General features: G+C 35.3%; 1 protein-coding gene across 2 annotated transcripts in view; it reads right to left on the bottom strand.

The window, feature by feature from the left end:
• VPS13B (vacuolar protein sorting 13 homolog B (yeast)) overlaps window positions 1-16,584 on the bottom strand; it is a 429,191-nt gene that overhangs the window by 90,484 nt on the left and 322,123 nt on the right. For both annotated transcript variants that reach the window (XM_010006448.1, XM_010006447.1), the window contains exons 34-35: window positions 14,702-14,839; window positions 3,276-3,683 (exon numbers count right to left, since the gene is read on the bottom strand). In XM_010006448.1, coding sequence (XP_010004750.1) covers window positions 3,276-3,683; window positions 14,702-14,839 — 546 coding nt within the window. The remainder of the gene's footprint in view (window positions 1-3,275; window positions 3,684-14,701; window positions 14,840-16,584) is intronic.

Here is a 16,584-nt window from a genome sequence, read left to right as displayed (position 1 = left end):
GGATTTTCAAAGGGTTTTGTTTTGGGTTTTTCCAATACACTGCATCACATTCTGCAACAGTATTACTTTACTAAAATCAAATTACTCCAGATTTCACCATAAGTACAGACGAGAACGTAAGTATTCTAGCAGAAATAGTAACCATGTTGTTATAAGTAACTGTTGTATTAAGACATGAAAAATGTCCAAAAAATGAAGTCCCCTGACACACTAAAGGTTAGGAGTTGTATAACAGTGCAGCGGGATATGTAGAAATGGTGGTGTTTTAATTTGATCCAACTGTCATATGAACATTCAACACTTAGAATTTATTTTGTTAGAAGTTAAATAATTCAGCTAATTAGCCCTTCTGTTTTTCAGAAGCTACATCTTTTTACTTTCATAAGAAAATAGGAAGAAAAATTAAACCAGAAGGCCTTTAGCTTCTGTGATTAAACCAGGAAAGTCTAGAGGGAAAACCTATAATTAAAAAAAAAAAAGTTACATGGCAAGCTTCTTTCTTAATTTCAGCTAAAAAAAAAAAAATCAAAGCATTACACAAGGTCACGCACTTTTGTTTTCCCCCTGCAAGGGAGGAAGAATGCCGACAATACGTTCTTGTGAGGGGTTTTTGCTAAATAATTCCTAGCAAATAGGACTCCTTACAAACCAGCTTAATCTCCTACATTAAAACTCATTTGGAAAAGGGGTCGTTTACACTGTTTATTAAACACTGCCACATAAAATGTGTAAAAAAACATATTTCACTAAAAATAGCTTGCGTAAGTAAGGAATTAAGAGTAGTTTCTACTGCTATAATTGTTCCTTTGTAGTTTTTTCCACTATGTTTTTGAACAGTGTTTTTAACTATGTTTATTAAAGTCAGCACATCAAAAAGGATCAAAGAGAAAGCTAGTGAGAACCAAAGAAACCCCAAGCGTATTGTGTTGTCTCACTGGGGAGTTATGCAGATTCAAGTAAACAAGTGCAAATTGTTGAGGTTTTAATGAAAATTTTGTACAAATATTGTATCTGAAGTCATTCTATATAATAACATCTGTACAGCAGATGGCCATACTGTACAAAAGGCAAGCAATGTTCCTTTTTCTTCCTCTGTTTTAACAGTACATCTGAGATGACTACTTTTGTCATTGTGCTTAGTTTGGTTCAGCAAATAATTCGTAAAATGCAGCTGCTACAGATGGTCATAATAGTTATTTGACTGTAAAATCAAAGACACAGTGAAGTATTTGCGTATTAGTTTCATTCTATTAAAAAAATCTGACATTAACCCTGTTTAGCTCAAAAGGTAAATCTATAAAACCTTTTGCAAGAAGAAAAGTAGTGAATAACTATTTAAATACTCCTTGCTTTCACGACACAGCTACTGCACTTTTAAAAATTGAGTTAGCTTGGATAATTTCCCTTGAATAATAAGGCAAATCTAGTTAGCAACTGTGGTATTCTTCTAAAACATTTTTAACACGAGGTTATAATACCATTTCCCCCACACTATTTTTTTTTTTCTTTCTTGAAGTTTTAATTTACACTTTAGTTTCTATCAGACTTTTAATTTAAAATTAATAATTTTAAATAAAAATCCAAACAATTTATTATAAGAATTTTGACAGTTTAAATTAGTTTTGTGGAATTGTGACTTCCACGCTTCTTGGAACTGAAACCAATTTATTGCACTGTCAACAGCATGCAAAATCTCATGTGTATATATTCATCTTTTTTTAAAGCTAAGATAAGGCAACATTAACCAGAAAAAAATGTGAAAAGGGTTTGCTCATGTACAGGTATTGTCTGGTTATGAAAGCTCTTCATACAGAGTAACTGTTTTCCATTTTTATTAGATTCAGCATCAGTGATGCTTTATTTAACAATGCTTGCCAAGCTACAAACATCATGAATATTCACGTATAGCTTGTTATATGAAAAATAAAGGTTGCCTTCCTCAGATTGCACGAAGAATTAAGAAATAGAACTTCATAGTAGCATGTTTCTGAGGTTTAACGTGCAAGGCAAGGTATGTCCTCCTTCTGGGAGGATGAAAAACTCCAGAGTAAGTGATATATGCTGCTGAGTTTGCCAAACTGCTTCATCGTACAGTGACGGAACAGGATCAGCTTTCGTATATCAAAGATTGCTGTGGACACCATAATGCACCACAGGACAGATAATACATAAATGATAAAGGGGAAGTGATGGAAGAAAAGAGGTTTTTTACACAGAAATAAAACTAGAACTATTTGAAGTGCATTAGAAAGGCCTTTTACTCAGTGCAGTGCTTTCTATGCTAGAGTTGCAATACAATTGGAAAAGCGTGGGAACGCAGGCTCTGTTTCTGCCTGTACTGCTGTTTATTTATGGATAAATCAGGCTCCAGCACTTTCACAGGCTTTCATGTCCCATGAACCTTAAATTTTTCATTTTTAACTTCTAAAACAATAAAGAAGCACTGAAACCTGCTGGCTTGAGGAGAAATATTTCTGATGAAAAAGAAATAAATCACCACCTCTCTTGGCCTACAACTTGTTCCTCTCAGCTACAGACCATTTTACCTCACACACTAGTTGGCCAACTACCTACATCTGGCTCATCTCCACATCATGTAAATGTACCAGCTTATTAATTTTATTAAGAAACTAATAAAACAATTTATAAAGATACTCAAAATGTCTTCATTTTAAATGAGTCTCTTGTATCTTGTTAATTGTACCCAAGGTGTAAAGTTTCCTCGCAGTTCTGCAGTAATGAGGCCAGAGCACCCGTTTTCCCTGGGTGACTCTCAGCTGTGCAGAGGAAGCATGTAAAAACTTAAAACCTCATAAGCCTGGAGGAGAATAATGGTATGACCCAATATTTACATAGTAGCATATGTGAGGGCTCTGAACACTTAGGTTTTGGGTTTTTTTAAACAGAAATGTAGGGTCCTAACAAGAAAATATAGTTATAGATTGAAAAATGTCAAAATTTTGTCCTTTGAAGTATGTGCTGAATCATCAGGATAGCAGAGTAGTGGTTCTTGTAACCACTACTCCAGCCAGAATTCTGTCAATAAATTAGTAATTACAAGCTAGGGGATATTAACTACAAAATTAAGCACTCTTGGGTGCTGCCTCACTGAAAGGAAAACTCAGGTAATAGAGTCTATCAGGAATTTGCTATTTTCTGTTGTAGATTTATTATGTTAGCTAGAGGAACTGCCCTCAATGTCCTGCATGTTAAAATGGTTACTAGACCACCACTTGAATAAATTAGTAGCAATTCCAGCATTCAAAAACTCTTACCTGCAGTTTTATGTCCACTTTTAATATTCAGACTCCCACTGAGGTTTGATAAAGAGACCAACAAACAAGGTTTACTGGGATGTGGGATGGTTTCCATGGAAGCAACCATCTGAACAGTGTGAATGGAAATTTTCTGGAAGCAGGAAAGGGCTCGCCACAAGTTTTCTTGCACTGAGGCCTTTTGTGCAGCACTGGTGTGGGCTGCAGGTAGCAAATCCTTTGTGCTGGGGAGTTTGGTTATCAAAGTGACATCCTCATCTGGAAGAACACCAGCTGATGGGGCAGCCTCCTTCCTGGGCTCATTATCATTTGTGGTTATGATTTTCTTCAAAAACTGGTTTATTTGATCAAGTCTGGCAAAACTGAGATTTGCTTTTAAGGGCTTTGATATATCCACATTTATGTCAGCTGTAGGAGAGAATTGGAGAAAGAAATGTAAGAAGATATAGTGTAATTATTCAAGAAAAGTAAATTAGGCCTCTCATGGAGATAATTTCACTTCTAGCATTTTTTCATCAGAAATAATGAATCAATGGTAAAACATAATGAAGCAATATTTTTAGGAATAAATCTGAATTGCAATGTCATGAAAAGTACTATAAGAAATCTTCACTATATAGTTTTAAAGGAAGAAACATGTCACAAAGCTGAACTTCTTTTCCTTGTTTCCTCCCAGGGATCAACACAACCATCTGAAAGACACACACTTTATTTGAGTGTGTAGGAGGGTAAAAACATTAGTCCTTTGTGTCAGAATGAAAATATACTTCACATTCTCTTGAGTTTTACATCCAGTAGAACTATTTGACTTAACTCCAAAGCCAACAGCAAACATTTTCAACACATTTAAATGAGTGAATAACATGTATATTCTGTTGTTTCCTACACAGCTAATATGCAGCATTCTTTAATGCTTTTTCAAGATGAAATGTGAAACAAAAAGCAAACAAAAAATCCATTTACATGTCTTTGTTTACATTTCTTTGTTTTTCAGGGAGGCTGGAATAACCTAGCATTTTTAAGATGTTCTTTGACTCCTTTGTAAAGCATTTTGGTACTTCCCAGACTGTTAAAAGTCTCATGGAATTTTTAGAAATCACAACTAATATGAACAACATTGACAATAGTGATATTTTAGTAGCTGAAATGTTGTAATTACCAATATTATTTCACAGATGGGAACCAGGATTTTACGATTTTTGAAAGTTATTTCTGTGCTGCTATCTGCCTTTTTATCAGCACATTACACTTCATTACAGAAATCCAGCTTTCATTTAGTCTTAAAACATTTTCATCTAAAATTCAGCTTTCATGCAGTAATGAGACAGCTACACTGGGCAGAGGGACAAGTTTGTTTTTCACTTTGCTGTTTGATTCCTACTGACCAACTCCCAAGAACCAAAAATTACTAAAATCCTGTTAAACGTTCAGAGAAAACAGCAGTACTTAGTTTAAATTTTCATTACAAATACATATAGGAAACACTGTTTGTTGAATGTTTTACACAGATTAATGAATATTTCACCAAAATTAAGACCTAGTAAAGGATCACTTTCTACTCTTTGTACTGATACAAACTGACCACCTTCTCTCTCCCACTCTTCAGTGAAATCACAAGTTTTTACAACAGCAATGAGCTGCTCTTAAGCAGGGGCTTACACTGACTTCAGAGAGGTCCAGTCAAATCACTGGGCACTTTTCTGAACCTCAAAAATATCTGGGGATTCTAAATTTCAGTTAGATGATTTGGTATCTGAATAGATAGGTCTCTAAATTACAAAACAGCACTTCTTATACAAAGATAATGTAAGATTTGTTATACCTGAACTTAAAAACCTGAAACAGTCTTAGAAAAAAGACTGCAGCACTCCACAAGCTAACAGCTAACTGAAATTCAAGACTGAAAAGCTATTTTAATGGTACCTTACAATTTTAAATGATAGTTTTATAAAAATATCTTATCTTTTTTGAAGTCTCCCACACTGAATTAGAAACTTGCAAAACAATAGCTAACATGTGGACCTAGTAGAAAGGGAAGTGTTAAAGACAGGAAGCTGGACATCAGAAGACAACAAAATTTTTAGACATCCAAAATTGCACGTGAAAATTTGTAAGATTTTTCCAAATACTTATGTACCAGTATTTTCAACTAAGACCAAGTGAAGAAAAATGCTGTAACATGTTTGAAAATCTCTCCACTCTTCTTAGCACTAAAGAACATGTCAAGACTCACCTAGCCTTTTTGAACACATCATTGGTTCTCTCCTCTTGAATGGAGAAAGGAGACAAATGAAGAAAGTAGAGAGCTATGTGACATTACTGTATTAATTTGCCTATGATAGTCAAATTGAAAGGAATGTTATTCTAATGAAATGTTTAAAAAACAAACGAACAAAAATGAGCAGCATTTTTTAAATTACCAAAGTTTGAAATCAAATTCATACTAGGATTTGTGTTTCTGCATTGCTCAGGCAACTTCAAAACAAGTTCCTTTTGGACTTAATTTTCTCCATGAGTGATGTAGTAATAAAGGAGTAAAACAGAAAAAAATGTTCTTGGGTTTGCTACACAATTACGTTCGCAAGTTAACAAATAAGGAAAGCACCTTTCCTGCTTGGTGTGACAGCTTTCACATCTGCCTGCTTTGTCAAAGGCAAAGCAGTGTTTTATCACTGCTATTAGTCACTTGTTTTCACAAGCACTGTGCTCATCCAAGAGAGCAATAAAAAAAAAAAAGAACACTAGGACACCAGAGAAATGCAAAAGACTGCCCTGTTTTCTGTTTGGAAACTGCACATGTCACACAGAAATACGTTGTCATGACTGATAACTTGACAAAGGTTTGTATTAAATTATTATTATCCAGTGAATCAGCCTGGACTGAAGGTGGTAGCAGCTAGAATAATAATTGCAGAAAATGTAGCTCTGGAACCTTCATTGCAATATTTTTATTATCTCATAATGAAATAGGTTATTTTTACAACTGGGGAAAGATTATGTAAGGAGACTCTTAGGCATTTTAAATAAAACATTTGAAACATAAAAACCTAATTGAGTAGTCAACATGTTTTCAGTCCTTGTGCTGTTTTACACTTTACACTTAACACTGTAAAAGAAAATTTAACATTCCTCCCAAGAAAATCATATATAAGTGATGGACAGAAAACTGATGAAAGATGAAGAGCAATTTGTAGCACCTGATGAAGACAGATGCTCAGAAGCTTCTCCAGTCACTCAAAATAGGCTAAAAAGAGGTCACCTAGATGCAGCCAGAATAAAATTTCCAGGATGCAAAATCCAAGCATAGTAGTCTTTTTACATGGTTTTAAACACCTTGGAAAGCACACCACACCACACTGTACAAGTTCTGTACCAGCAGAAAGTCAGGTTCTTATAATTCAAACAACTCTTTCAATTGCCCAAAATTACATCAAAATCAGGACAGGACAAAAAGTAGCTCAAAGCCACCTACAAATCCTCAATTACATCAGTCTCTCCTTTGTCTACTACTGACTTGCTATCACAATTATACCCCAATGCTTTCTTCAGATTTAAGAAATAATAATAGCAGTAAATTATTTTGCCAGGTGTTGTGTATTTTCAGCAAATGAAGAATAAAGAAATTACTGTGCTCGTAAATATATTGCATTCAACTGATTTATTACTGGTTATCTTAAAATCAGACTAACTGGATGTAACAAAGCAGTATCTTTTTATTACAGTGTAGCATTTGAGTGTAGGATTTGAATTGTTCTTTCTCTATTTCTGCACTACATCTCTTTAGATTACACAATAAATCCATGTCTGTCAATTATTAGTTTCTAATTACCCTTCACAACTTTCTGAACAGCTACTAGGAAACAGAATGATGAAATAACTATTGAGTTAAAAGGAGATTAGATAAATATAAATAAATTACACTTATTTTATGCTCCCACCACACCAGGAGATGACTTAACAGAGAAAGGAAAAGAATCACATTGCAATAATGAAATCAGAGAGGGAATTAGGTCCCAGAGGCAATTCTATGGAGTTTATGTTAATGTACACCTTGTGGGGGACCAAAAATCAACTGGAATAGTTTCCTGAAAACTGTTTCCAGCTATTTTCTCATTTAAAAAGTTCCAACTTCACTTGACCCATTAGTCATCATATTACTTACATTTATTATGTATTTTGAAATCTATTACAAAAAACCCAATGGATTCAATATGGCCTGTTTGAACAAAATCATAACATCTATAAAAGAAAACCTATAAGCTGCACTCTGAAATGTCTGTCTGAAACAATTTCTGTCTTTGTCATTTTATTACTTAGAGCTTCAGATAAAAAAACTCAGGGTTATGAGCATTTTACCCTTGTTCTCCATAACATTCAGATTTGTACTGTGAAGATATAATTTTATTCTGTGAACCTGGGATAATGATAATACTCAAAAGGATTTTTTATTTGGTGGGCTAAGGATGAAAAAGCAACACAGAAATAACAGGACTCCTACCAAGTTCCTTTAGGTCAATCCCAGCTCTTACTGAAGTCTGTGAGCTTATTCTAATGTGTGCCATAACCTAATGTACACCAGGTTACTATTTCTATGACTAATAAACCACCAAAATATACTCTTAATCTGAAAAATCAGAAAGTAAACTCCATGAAAATTATTTATAAGCTTTATTTATAAGACTGGGATTTTTTCACAGAGTATGAGAACTGTTGATCTGAGAGAGAAAAAAATATGGCATTTTCCAAGAATTTGTTCACTTCTCATACTGCAGTGGATCTTTTATTTCTCATAGCTCATATAGAAAAGGCCAGGTCTTTCTCCCTCCAGTTGGCCTGCTCTCCCCTGCCCCAAGAAGGCTGTAAAATATTAAACATCTTAATAAATAGTACTGCTATAGGAGAAACTACTATTTGCCCTGAATTTTTAGGAGGATTGCATTTTGTAGGCCTAAACAGGAGAGAAGCAGAAAACAGGCATGCAACATTTTTCTGCCAGTAATATTCTTTCTCTGGGACCCACCCATTCCGATGTAGGGAGTTTAAACCAGAGGAAATCTGAGGAAGGTAAAGGTAATCTTGAGCCCTGAATCTGATTTGGAGTCAGGGTGGCCCTTCAGCAACAGGAAAATAGCTGAATTGCAAAAATTAAATTTATAAAAATAGGAAAGAGAGAGACATGTAAAGAAAAGACTAACTGTACTGTTCTCAATTGTCCCTGGTCAGGCATCAAAAGAGAGACAAATTAAAATAAATTGAAAAGCAAGAAGAATCCAAATGAATTGTTTTTATCCTCTAATTCATCATTCCCAATTTGGATCAAGGGAGAAGAAGGAAGAAACTTGAGACAAGGCTTCAGAGGCCATCTGCAGTCCATCTTGTATTCTGCTTCTGTGAGACAGATGCCAATTAGTCTGGAAGAGGCTGGTAGTCACTGCTCAGCATTTCTACCTACTGGTCTCCATGTGGTGCAGCCCCACACACGCAGCTCTTTAAGGCCAATATGGCAAACTACATTCTTTAGGGAGCTTAATCAGCTCCAGCCATGCGGGGTGTTCCACAGCGGTAACAACTCCACCTCCATGACATAGTTTGTTATTGACATTACATGAAGGTGACATCAAGACATTAAAAGCTCTAGCTAGCCAGTGCCTGGGTTTGAGATCTTAGACAAGGCTGATTGATTTTTAAAAAAAATGTCACAACTGAACCAAAATTAATTGAAGGTCGAGAAGACCAAAGACACCATTGTGGGCAACGGTTCTTCTTCCCCATGTAAGTCTAAGCAACCATTAATAAAGGATGTTGACTGAAATTCAGCAACTGTACAGCTACCCAATATACTACAAAAGAGTGTCAAGGGTTGGGTAGCAAGCCCTGAAACTATCATGGGGGCATTGGCAAGCAAACACTGGCTAAGGGAAACACTAACTCACTCAACAGAGAGTCAGGGAAGCTGAAGCACAATACACTGAGAAGAAATAAATTGTTCCAGGTCACAGAGCACGTTTTCGGCAAAGTACCCATAAATACTAACTCTCTATTACCTGCTTAGCTGCTGAACAACAGATCTGCATTAAGAAACACAAAGAGGGTTTCAGAAAATTGACCAAATGTTTAAATAAGTTTTAAGATAATGCCAATACACTGAAAAAGACACCAAGTAAATATCTTCCAACTTATCCATGTGGCTTCAGCGTGTAGTTTTCATTTTTAGGATCTTAGGCATTTAAAAAACTAAATTTAAGTGTTGTCGATACTGTTTTTAGAAAGGTACTTTGATAATTTTATGCATTATTACACTGATATTACAGAAAATAGATGTGTCCAAACCAAAGCAATACCTACAGGCTGGTACACCTGTTTGGAATATTTCTCTTTTCCCTCTTAATCAAATAAATATCATTTCATGGCTACAGTGTCAATGCTTTAAAAACTTGTTTGTAAAAGAGCAAAGGAAAAAAAAACCCTACTAAAAAGCTCAGAAGTTTTGCAAATGACCCAGAGTTAATTAGAAAAGTCTGCACCCTGGCTAGTTCCCCTTCTCACGTGTCAGCTCTCATTAAATCAAAAAATTCTCATTTCAAAGTTAACAAACACCATGGTTAACAAAACTGTTAAACTGGGATCAAGTGGGCACATTCCTAGATTTATATATGATGTCATGCTAAGCAGCCCACAGCTGAACTTGCAAGTAGTATGAATGATTTTTCAATATATTAAGTATCTGATCTAATGCTAATTTTCTCTCTATAGGCTAACTGTGCAGGGAACAGGTGGCCCTGCTTTCAATTACGGAGGGCTAACATGCCAGTGTGAGGCCTGGATTAGTTCACCTTCTCACAGGGAATTTGCCTCGGTTGGGAATGGATTTATTATGGCTTCACACATGGAACGGAGCTCATGTCAGCTGAGGGCAGTGATACATCATATGATTCAAATTAACCTGCTGTGGACTGTTCCGCAGGGCTGATATTGTGTATTAAAATGACGACATTTTTAAAACAGCTTGAAAGAAACCAGGATTGCTGAAGTGCAATGGTTCCAATTTGTTCCAACTAATCTATCACCTGCTGGAGATATTATTCTAGTGGGTTTCTGGTAGCTGCTATTTTCCAGGTTTCTCCAAACGACTGACCTTGCTAATGGATACAATTGTTGCCTTTGCAAACTAGGGGGGTGGGGGTGGAAAGCAGAGAGAGTACCATGGTGCAGTTTTGTTTGTTGCTTTTAAGGCATAAACCTGGATCCATTGCTGTGCCTCCTATGGTGTTCAACCATGTTGGGGAGGGACCGGCAGGAAAGAATAGCCCTCCTCAACTTCCCCAGTTCTTATTTTATCTTTCAGTGGGAAGCAGTATTTCTTAGTTTGTCTGGATAGTTCCTAGTTCTATAGATACTCTTTCAAAAGGTGAAGTAGGAAAGACAGCAGTTAATTCACACCTTATCTAACATCTCTCAAGAAACTGCTGGGGGAAGAGGACTTTGGAATAAAACATCTATACTATCCATGCACAACTATTTTAAGGCAATTTGTATGAAGCTGCACCTGATAAACATGTTTTGTATCATTTGCTGAAAGAAGACATCAAAAGAACAGCTTTTATAGCTAAGAAAGCCTAGTTGACTAAAAAAAATATTCCAAAGGACAGACTAGAATGTAAACATAATAGATTTTCAAAATCTCTTAAAACAAGATGGTCATATTTGTTCCTCACCTAATGAATAATATCTAATGCTGAAGCAATAAATAGTTCACTTACATGTATTAGGCAAGAATTAGATGTACAATCCAGTAAGAGACTGAATATAAAAGAAAGAGGGTCATGTAAACTGATGTAGATGGAATTTAAAAAATTTTAAATAATTAGTTACTGTTGAAAAAGAAAGAATAGTCCTTTAATACATTGTGGGGTTAAAGTTGAGGTCTGTTCCCACAGGCCTGATGATGAATGCTTATTTCTTCTAGGATCCTATTACCTTAAATCTGGAAGAAATATCATTTTTCTTTAGTTGCCAAAAATGTACAAAATAATCAACTCATGTGGCAAGAAGTGCATTAATGTATCCTGTTATTCTCATTTAATTAGTGGTTTCCAAGTTTAGCTACTTGCTGTAGTTTTTTGATCTCCGAGCTAATGTGGACTGACAACCTGATTTCCTGTGTGGTGAAACCATACAATTTTTCTATGGAACACCATCTACTTACCTACTTCAGCTGACAAACTATTTACAAGGAGTATTGGTTTTATCTAACACGGCAAACATTGGGAACCACTTGCAGACTTTGTTTTTTAACTGCTATTATAGTAGCTTGCATCTTAAGGCACAGATATGTTTGATTTTTGTATTTGAAATTTAACCTCAGCACACCAACAACCTGTTTTGCAAAAAAATGCCATTACAATTAAACTACTGACCTCTGAGCACTTAAAATCTAGGCAGAGAATCATATAGTTATCAGAACTGCTACATCCAGATTTTTTCTGCAAAGGCACAGCTTTTAAAAATGTGATGACTTTTCAGGATAGCAGATCAGCTGTACCCAAAAGATAGTGCCTACTACTGCATCCTATGCATTTTAGTAATTTACTTACTTCAGTTAAAAATGCATACACATAAACTAATATGAAAATGCTCAGTAGGCCCTCAGAAAAGATGCCAGTCAGTAGCAGCATTACTTGCCAAAAAGAGTTCACCAAAAAAGGGTAGGCCTTTGAGGCCTACAGCATAAGCCTACTCCAGCAGTGCATTTATTTATTCAATTTATTAACTGCGGTGTCTCCCATCACAAATATAGTTTGTCTGGTGACCTTACAAGAGCTCTCAGGAGTTTTGCTGGGGTTCTTGTCCTCAATAAACACACTCCAGCTTAGTTAGAATCTGGTGATGTAGACACTTCCTCCAGGCCTGCTGACGGCCAAGCTACCTCACCCTGTAAGAAGTTGTGGTTGGAGGACTTTCCCCCTAGGAGAGTTAGTAACTTATTTTCCAGTAGCCTGCTGAGGAGCTGTCAAGCTTTCATAACTCTTTGCATGTGCTGTTCTGATGCAATCACAGGCAGAAAGCGCCTTCCATTACTCATGCAATGAAACCTCCAGCCCCTAAGGAAGGCTTCTTGGTAAAGGTTAGTTTATTTGAAGAGGATCTCATAATGGCAACAGCTGAGGTCAGAAAAATCTGCAAAGGAATGCAGAGCTGTTTTGTTATATTACACTGGCAAAAAACTTCATTAAAATTCACAGTAATTACTGTTGAGTCATGTGTAATGATAGGTCCAATTAGCAGCAAAAAGATGATTTAAAAAGCACTTTTTGGCTAAGAGGAAATCTCTGACGTTTTATATGCTTTGAGAGAATAAATAGACTGAAGTTTATGATGCATTTATTTGTTTTTTTTTCAGTTTCCTATTTAGCGAAATACCATGGAGGGAAGAGATGTAACACCAATGGGGATCTGACTGAATTTTTGAGAATGGGGTAGACACTTAGACTGCTTGAACATATATAGCAACTTCCTTGTTTGCTAGTTTAGTTAGAAGTCTGTCCTAATGACAGGAGAGTGTCAGGGAAACACCTTCAGGTGTGTAGTAAATTAAATTTAAGGCTGTGCCAGGAAACCACAGTGAGAACCTTGAGAAAAGGGGAATGCACAAATGAGATGGGAGTCTGCCAGATGTAGGGAGAGAGGACACAAAGAAAAACCAAAAGAATAAGAAAACCTATCTTGGATCAGTGACCAAAAAAACTGCAGCTGTAAGAGACAATACATTTTATTTTTGGCTTTCCAGTGGAACTCAAAAATCCTGACTCTTGATATTCCTCTGCTTTCATCAGCTACCTAAAATGGCCACTGATAGTAAGTGTCTCTACCCCTCTTGTGCTGGCCATGATTAGAATGAAAATCTACTCTTATTATCAATTAATCCTTTAGTTCATATGGCAGTTAAACCTACTGTAGGTGTGAAGGTTCAAAGACCTATTAATGAAGTGAAACAGGGATCAATATAACTAAAGTTCTACATTGTCAGATGGTTTTAAAATCTTCTCTTTAAATAATGCTTTTAAGGCAGCACAGAAAACCAAAAAAGGGGCAATGATGAGGCTGTTCACATACTTTATTCTTTATCAAGACTCATGCCTGCCTGCCTGCAAAAATGGATTTTCAAGTTTCTTAACCACAGTATTTCTCATCAGTGGGTAAATATGTATGTCTCATTTTCTGTTTGTTCCATTTGATATCCTGGGGTCCAATACACAGAAGTGATTACTGCTTCACCCGAAGATAACATGAACTTTGTTTCCAACATATACATTTCTATAAAGTACCTTGGAAAACCGAACTGTGTGTTTTAAATTGGTAACCTTAATATTATGAGGAAACCTTTGATTTTGCTGTGCCAGTTGCCTTCCTTGAAATGGCATGGCCATACTGCTCCACCATCCATGGGAGGGTTGTGCAGGCAAATTAGTATTTCTGTAGTGCTTGGATCCTAAAGCAGTAAGCAACACAGAAGATATAAGTAATTCTGCTGCAGAAGAAGGTTTAGATAGTGTGCTGTAAGACTGGATGAATAGGTAACTGAATTAATAGGAAAACACAGTACTGAAAAGTTACTCACTAAATGACTGATAACAGATCATTCCCTCCACTGAGTGAAGTAAGGATATTTGGAGAAAAAAAGTTACACAATTCAACAAACTATAAAATATTAATTAATTAATTGTGACAGCACAGGTACCTGTAAATGTATTTCTAACTTTTAATATAACCTCAACTATATTCTATGCACTCATTAATTTTATATACATAATTCACTAAAGAGAGAATGGATGACATACTTCAATTTGCAGGAGCTTCTGACACGCTAGGAGTGAAACTTCAAGTCACATTATTTTAAGTAAATGCTAATAAACCTTCATACTACACCACTTACATTCTGCAATAATTTAAGAAACACAGTATCACTATTTATTATTTTACAGTGTCCACACTTTAGATAGTAAGAATTTGCAATGTCAGGTATCCAGATTCCAAAGAGTCCAGGAGAAGGCAGGTCACAGAAATCTTTAGAAACATTTAAAAAGTCATCTTTCATAAACATAACTGTAATAAAATTTTCCTTATTCTAGGGCTAGAAGCAGGTAGGTTTCACTCCATTGGAAATTGGCCAGTCTTAGCCTTCCTGAGGAGTAAAATATCTAAACTTACCTTAGGAAGATAATAAATAACTACACCTTAAGTCTATGACTGGTCCTGGACCAACCATTCCTCAACTTTTATTTCAGTTCAGGGTAATTGATGGAGGAAAATTTTGCATTAATTAGGAAGGAATACAACATTTTTCTGATGATCTAATGTTTGTGTCTATGTGTACCTATGTACAAATAGATTATGTTAGAAAACAGAGATTAAAGTGCAAAGCTTACCTGGTCCATTAAGGAAGTCTTTAATTTGCACGGTGACAAGAGGAGGTGGAATACCACTTTTAGCATCTACCTCTCCAGCTACTGTCTGCAACCAAATCTTGCAATAATCTAGAGCTTCTGGTAGAGTCTTCCCAGGATCTACAGGTGATAATGATCATAGTCATTAATGAACATATATATAGCAAAAGGCTACATACAAAATTGATTAAATGAAATGTAAAAGTTTAAAAAGTAACACAGTAAATATTCCTAATATTACTGTTATACATAGCATTTGTGCCTACAGACAGATGCAAGTGTATACAAATACATGTATACACAAGCAAGAGAGCAAAACTGTAATTACACAAAATTTAAAAAACTTGCAAAAATAGCAAGTAAAATATAGGTGAAAAGACATCGGTTACCACAAGATGACTTTAAATAGCACACAGTTTTAGCTTTAATTATTATGCCATTTAAGGCAACCTTAAGAGAATCTGTCTCAAACATGCTGCTTTTATATTGTATTTTAATTGCCAAGTAGTGAAAACAATAAGGGAAAGATAAATGACAAAAGGCTAAAAGACCACAATATTACCAGATCTCAGGAGTAGAGCATAATGACAACATGGTTATATCATTCTCTTTGGAGCTTCACTCAATAGCTAATCAGTAGCTGTTCTTGCATACCTCCTTGAATTGTATTACTTCAATCAGTTTATATTATTACAATAGCATATTAAAATTAATTTCCTCCAAGTTTCTCCTATTCTTGTCTTTATTTTCTGCATTTCACAAATGGCAAAAAAAGTACCATAAAAAGGTTTTTTATATTTAGCAACTCACGACCTTCATTATAAAAATCCTCAATTCTGGCTCTACAGGTCTTAAGTTCTAGATAATTAATCAATTTATCATTAAGACTGCTATGTTAATTACTGAGTATCTGCCTCATTCTTAATGGTTTAGGATTTTCTTTATGTTATTCTCCCCATGTTTAGTCAATTAAAAACTGTTATAATTGCTTTGAGTTTTACTGAAAGGACTTCTTTCAAGAACAGTACTTACATACCCACTATTACAGTCAACATATGGTACCGTGGTATCACAGTCATATGTGGACTGGGTATATAAAGCCAGCTTTGGAATTTGTATTTCTTGACCTTATCATGTGATTTATATAAAACTTGGCACATATGAACCCTTATGTGATTTCAAAGAACCTACTGAAACCAATTGATCATGACTTTAGATCTATATGGAAAAGATCAAAAGTTAGCACATTCTTCTGTTTTTATTTGATCAATTTTCAGGCAATGACTTTACAGCAGTATTTGTACTGCATGGCATATACATTACAGGCTTTCCCTCCCTTTATCCCTGCCATACATTTATAAAGTCAGCTCTCAACAGTTATTTAAGAGCTGTCACTGCATACAACAGATTTGTGTATTTCCCATGTGAATTTCTAAATTTTTTTGGTTCTTAGCCCTTTCCTTTAATTACATAAACCAGAATGGCATGGCTTTTCTATAGTTACTAATTTTTCTATAGTAACTCACTTTTCTATAGCAACTACTTTAGGAAATATCTTGCTGCCTGTGTCTGGAGTTCACCTAGCATACTGAAAACAATAAAAAAATCTTTATCATCAAACTACACATTTTCCAAAATACAGTTTCATAGTTGTTCTGAAAAAAGATGTTGTCTCTGACTTGGATCTATACTATAATATCTTTCTTTGTGCTAGTAAATAAGCAACATACTAATGTACTTCAAAAAACAGGGTGGAAAGCAGTGTAAAAGAACATTGTGCAATGAACATCACTGAAAAAATTAAACTGATCTCAAAGCTATCTGTCCTTCAGAAGTATTAGTATGAACATTGAAGTGTACTGATA

The sequence above is a fragment of the Chaetura pelagica genome, unplaced genomic scaffold (assembly GCF_000747805.2).
Source record: "Chaetura pelagica isolate M959 unplaced genomic scaffold, ChaPel_1.0 scaffold76, whole genome shotgun sequence".
Taxonomy (NCBI): Eukaryota; Metazoa; Chordata; class Aves; order Apodiformes; family Apodidae; genus Chaetura; species Chaetura pelagica.
This window is presented reverse-complemented; position numbering and strand designations above follow the sequence as displayed.